We start from the raw sequence: 5,734 nt of genomic DNA, 5'->3' as shown, positions 1-5,734 counted from the left end.
AGATGTAAGGGGGAGGGGGGGGGGGGGCTAAAAATGAATGACTTACAACAAAGTGTTTATCTTAAAGAAAGAGTTGCAATTTGATTTGCAATTTGATTTTTCAAGACTATGAAAAAAATCTTTCTCTCTCATACGTTTTACTGTACTTAAAAATTTCTAGTTTTCGTCTGTTTTAAATTAATTCAATTATTGATAGTTTTCAATGTCATACCGGTAATGAAAATACATATCCATCGTTTGGGTATAGCATATGCATCGAAACCGGGCGAAGGGCAAGGGGAGGGGGGCTTATCCCCCCATTTATTTTTGAAAGATATACATCATATAGGCATTGAAAATGCGGATTACCAATTTTTGGGTTATAGGCTGAGAGATCTACCGGTAGTCTTCTCTTCTCGACGGGAGAAGTAAAATAAATAAATCATAAGTTCTTTGAAAGATAAATAATGTTCACTGAAATAGAATCTTTCTTTTACTAAAATCTAAATCCGAAATGTTTGATTTTACACATATTTTTCAAAGCACGTTAAGTGTCTCCATGGTAAAATATATTGATGTAATCTCTTAACGCAATTTGAAAAAAAAAATTCAAAGTGCGTTCAGTATGTCCCAAATTTAACGCACTTTGAATTTTTTTTTCAAAGTGCGTTGATTTCGTCCCAATTTTAACGCATTTTGAAATTTTTTTTCAAAATGCATTATTTTTTCAAAGTGTGTTGCCACATTGGTACAATCGTTTGTCAAAAAATTATATATTTCTGAAAATATTTAAACTATTTCAAACTATCAATGATGTATGATGAATTGAAAGATAGTTCAAAATGGTTTACTGGAATATTTGCAGGATTAAGTAAATAGTTCTCGGTTAAGAGAATTTACAGATTTCATTTCACGTAACGTTAAAATCAGTAACGTCGTGATGACGTCTTTACGTCAAAAGTTGTAATTATTGAAGAAAATGCATCATTTTCCCAAACCTGTGGCGGAAAAACGGTAAGAGATAATTCCAAAAAATAAAATGATTTTGAAAGGACACATCGTGGGCATGTTTGTAAAAAGCTTCAATCAAATTTAGAGACAAGGCCGCCTCGTTATGCATACCGTACCCAGTTCTTATCCGAAATTTTTTTAATTTTTTTTTATTTCCTCCTCCTATGGGACTTGTTCATTCTGATGTTCGTAACTAAACCTAAATATAAAAAAAATGCTGGCCTTATGATGAAGAAAAGTGCCTCTTTCAAAATGGATAATTTCAGGGCCCTTGGGTCAGAAGTACCGGGGGGAGGGGTACTTTGTCTAAAAATAAATTAATGCTTTGAAATCTGCTCTATGATAAGCAGTGGTGCCTCTTTCATAATTGTAAATTTCATGGCTTTTGGATTAAAACACGAACCAAATACAATCGCTTAGGTGACCTATAAGGCCCGTGGGCCTCTTGTTAAACCAAATAAACATCTAAAGAAGTACATCTTTGTATACCACATTGTCAGTGTAATAGCAATCAAAACATTGTAGATCAGGTAGTACCGACACTGAGTTGAAGGATCTCACGCGAAGTAAAGCTACATAAAGTTGTCCATGAGTAAAGTCTATTCTAACATAATCTAAAGTCTGTCCCTGACATTTACTGATTGTCATAGCAAACGCTGGTCTAACTGGAAATTGACGGCGTCGAAGTTGAAATGGTAAACCCGAATCTGATGGCGTCAAGATAATCCGTGGTTAGAACACCATTTTCCCAGAATGTTTTCCTGTCATAATTTTTGCGTCAGTGATGCAGCGACCAAGATTAATTACAGCAAGCTTGGTTCCATTTAGAAGACCTTCTTTAGGGTTCAAGTTCTGTATTAGTATAATAGGAGAATACTTTTTCAAGAACAAAGAATGGGGTGGCAAACCTGACGGTGTCAAAGAAATAAGAAAGTCTGTTGGATATATGTATGTTTCTGAAGGATCGTGAACACTGTCTGCACTTAAGTAAACTTCACAACTGTCCGATTTAAATGCTTCCATAATTTTTTGGTTAATAAAGTCTACTCTTTCGGTAGTTGCTGACAAAATAGCTCTGTTGCGTATTTCTTGATCAAAGGCCTTTTTACAAAGATATGGGTACACTCTTTTTATCAAATTGTCTAAACCGCATTCATAATACATGTACAAATTTGAGTAGGGAGTCTAATTTTTTAAATTCCTAGGTGTGGGTAATACTCCTCAGTACCATTTCCTATCTTAAGAAGAAATATCGACATTTAAAACACCTGTTCTGAAATTAAACGTGTGCACTCTGATTTTTATGGTCAACTGTAATTTATATGCATGAGTCCATAGAAATGAGTGTTGAAGGCTGCTGAATATCACATATGCTTGTGAGCCATGATGGATAACTGGTCAAACTTGTCTGAAGTCTCCTCCAAGGAAAACAATTTTTCCTCTAAATGGATTTTCACTTCTCATAATGTCACATAGTGTCCTATGCACGCATTCAAACACGTATCTGTGCATCATCGGAGCCTCATCCCATATAATTATTGAGGCATTTCGGATTAATTCTGCTAAAGAACTCTGTATTGGTAAAATGCATGTACTTGTATCAATAAGTTCGTCCACCATCTAAGAGCTCTGCAGATATTCAGATATTCCCGAGGATGCCACTGCTAATGCGATATAACCAATAGATCTTATTTTTGCTAAAATTGTGTAGTAAACAAACGTTTTTTCAGTACCTCCTGGTCCATCCAGAAACAAGAGGCCCACGGGCCTTATAGGTCACCTGAGTATCATGTAACAACTTTCAAACAATTAAAATTGGTTCATGTTTTACACCAAAGGCCATGAAATTCACAATTTTGAAAGAGGCACCATTGCTTATCATAATTATAAACTTAGCATGCTTACTCTATTTACTTAATACCCTGAAGTAGATCAGAGTAACAAAGAGAAAATGCACTTCCACTTTATAACCAGTTGTGCTCCTCACCCCAATGGAACCACTGACCCAGGGGCCACATATTTCAAAATTTTGCAAATTTATCATAAAATGGATGATTAAAACTAAAGACAAGATTTCAAAGCATTAATTTATTTTCAGACTATGTACCCCCCCCCCCCCCCCAGGGGGCATAAAAAATAACCATTTTGCTAGATGCACCTTTCTTCATCATGAATATATATGTACTAGGATCATTGGCATAAAACCCAGGATCAAAGGAAAAGATTTTCAAAGAGTTAATGCATTTTCACTATATAATCAATAGAGCCCTGCCCTAACACCAGAGCCCCTGTCCCTGGGGCCATAAAATTCACAATTTTGGAAGTGGCACTCTTGCTCATCATAACTACGTACTTTGTTAGTTTATTTAATACCCAGAAGTAGAGAAGAAGATTTTCAAAGAATAATTAATGCATTTTCATTATATAATCAATAGAGCCCCACCCTAACACCAGAACCCCTGACCCTGGGGCCATTAAATAAACAATTTTGGAAGAGATACTCTTGCTCATCATAACTATTGGCTTAGTTTGTTTATTTAATACCCAGGAGTAGAGAAGAAGATTTTCAAAGAATTAATGCATTTTCACTATATGATCAATAGAGCCCCGCCCTAACACCATAACTCCTCACCCTGGGGCCATAAAATTCACAATTTTGAAAGTGGCACTCTTCCTCATTATAACTATATACTTAGTTTATTTAATACATAGAAGCAGAGAAGAAGATTTACAAAGAATAAATGCATTTTCACTATATAATCAATAGAGCCCCACCTTAACACCAGAACCCCTGACCCTGGGGCCATGAAATACACAATTTTAGTAGAGGACTCAATGCTCATTACATTCATGCTAACAGTTTGCCTGTTTGATGTCCAGGAGTAAAGAAGAAGATTTTTAAAGATTGCAATAATTTTGGTGGTTTTGGCCCCACCCCAGGCCCCAGAGGGGCAGGGACCATAAAATTCATAATTTTTGTTCCCCTTCACCCATAGATGCTGTATACCAAATTTGTTTGAAATTGGTTCCGTGGTTTCAGAGGAGAAGATGAAAATGTTCAAATGTTAATACACGACGCACGACGACGGACGAAAACTGATAGCAATAGGTCACCTGAGTTACTCAGGTGACCTAAAAAGAGTGGATTTGGGTGCGGGTGAGAAGACAGCTTCAATAACTTTATTGTAAACTTGAATCTGATCCTTATTCATTTTACGTTCATGTCCAAAACGACAGCACATAACTCTTGTGTACAGTAAGATAATTCCTCCTCTATGATATTTGGTACATGTATATTGGTTGGAACTGTAGCAAACAATTTAGACATCCCTGGAAAATTATGTAATGTCTTTCCATGTGTTTTTAATTGATCATTAATAAGAAGCAATGTTTTGTAAAGTGTAACTTCATCAGAGTAGTAAAAATTATCTTTATATCTTCTTTAGTCACCGGAAAGTTGGACGTAGAACTCTTTCCACAATTTCACAGGTTCAACTGGTTCACAAAACAGTCAAATTGTTGCAAAAAGTAAACGTAACTGACTGGGAGATTCTGATAATGCTGCCTCACTGAGACATTCAATCCATTCCTCATCATTTTGAAGGAATCTCCTTTTTAATACTGTCTCTTTATATGTGTTACAAACTGTACCATCATCTAAAGCTAATAAATCTTGAAAGATTTGCAGCCTGGACTGTGATGAAGTAAATGTCGAAGAAAAAATCTTTCTCCTTCAATAGGACTGGCAAGATACAGTCGTCCGATAGTGTTTCCTGTTTTTCTTTTCTTCCAGGTGCATGCTAAACATTCCATGTGAAGTGCTCTGGAAATAAATGATAATGAATATTTCTTGTTTCTGGAATTTCCTGATTTGCTTTAAACCAAGCTGTCAAAGTTGTGTCCTTTGAAGTTTGAAGAGCTTCCACTGCTTTTCCATCTTTATAGAGCACAGTATGTTGTCCAGGAAGATGTACTGCAAGTCGTTGAACTGCAGGTGATCTGTCATGAAGATCGTAATGAAAAATTCGCCAACATGCCTCTGAAGCAGACATATATCTTGCATCAACATAATTTTGTATTTCATTGTGTTCATCAGATTGAATGCTAGCCATAACTCTATCGTGTCCTTTGTAAACATATTTGTACAAATATTTCACAGCAGTTACACTTGAATGTATCTCAACATTTACATGAGCAGAGTACGTACAGCAAAGGTAAGGATTATATGGAACAATCCAACGATTATCAAGTATAACACCACTCCTCTGAACTGATGAACCACTGTTAGATTTTTTGTACATAGGATATCCATCTAGTAACTGTACAGTCTGTTCAGAAAACTCTTTTGGATATTTTTTAGAACATTTTCCATCCTGCATGCATAGCGATTTGGGGTTTGCAAGTCCACAGGGACCATGAATCATATGTTGAGAGACAATTTTGTACAATTCTGGTGTTGTTGCTTGGGAAGGGATTTCTGCTATTACATACATATTGTAATCATCAGAAGACTTAGGTTTACATGTTGAATGCAATATTAAAAGTATATGCGCATGGGGTAAACCTCTTTTCTGAAATTCGATGGTGTAGACAAATGCAATAACTTTGCCAAATATGTTTTTACTGTGATGTCTTTTAAAAGATCTTTTAGCTTCAAATGAAATACACGTGCAACTAAGTCTGGTCGATCAGTACTTGTCTGGCCTGACAGTATGTTTTTTTCAATATCTGGCCATTTATTATT

At 35.8% G+C, this 5,734-nt stretch overlaps 1 protein-coding gene across 1 annotated transcript; it reads right to left on the bottom strand.

The window, feature by feature from the left end:
* Positions 1-4,790: 4,790 nt before the first annotated feature.
* On the bottom strand, positions 4,791-5,483 carry LOC134264479 (uncharacterized). The gene has a single exon (XM_062746773.1). The coding sequence runs from the start codon at positions 5,481-5,483 to the stop codon at positions 4,791-4,793; it is 693 nt and encodes a 230-aa protein (XP_062602757.1).
* Between the last annotated feature and the right edge of the window lie 251 nt (positions 5,484-5,734).

This window comes from Saccostrea cucullata, unplaced genomic scaffold (genome assembly GCF_032062105.1).
Source record: "Saccostrea cucullata isolate Sc308-1 unplaced genomic scaffold, CSIRO_AGI_Scuc_v1 ctg11106, whole genome shotgun sequence".
NCBI classification, from domain to species: domain Eukaryota; kingdom Metazoa; phylum Mollusca; class Bivalvia; order Ostreida; family Ostreidae; genus Saccostrea; species Saccostrea cuccullata.
This window is presented reverse-complemented; position numbering and strand designations above follow the sequence as displayed.

What these genes read in the sequence shown, in the direction of transcription:
- LOC134264479 (XM_062746773.1), bottom strand. Translation starts at nt 5,483, where the DNA reads ATGTATGTAATAGCAGAAATCCCTTCCCAAGCAACAACACCAGAATTG.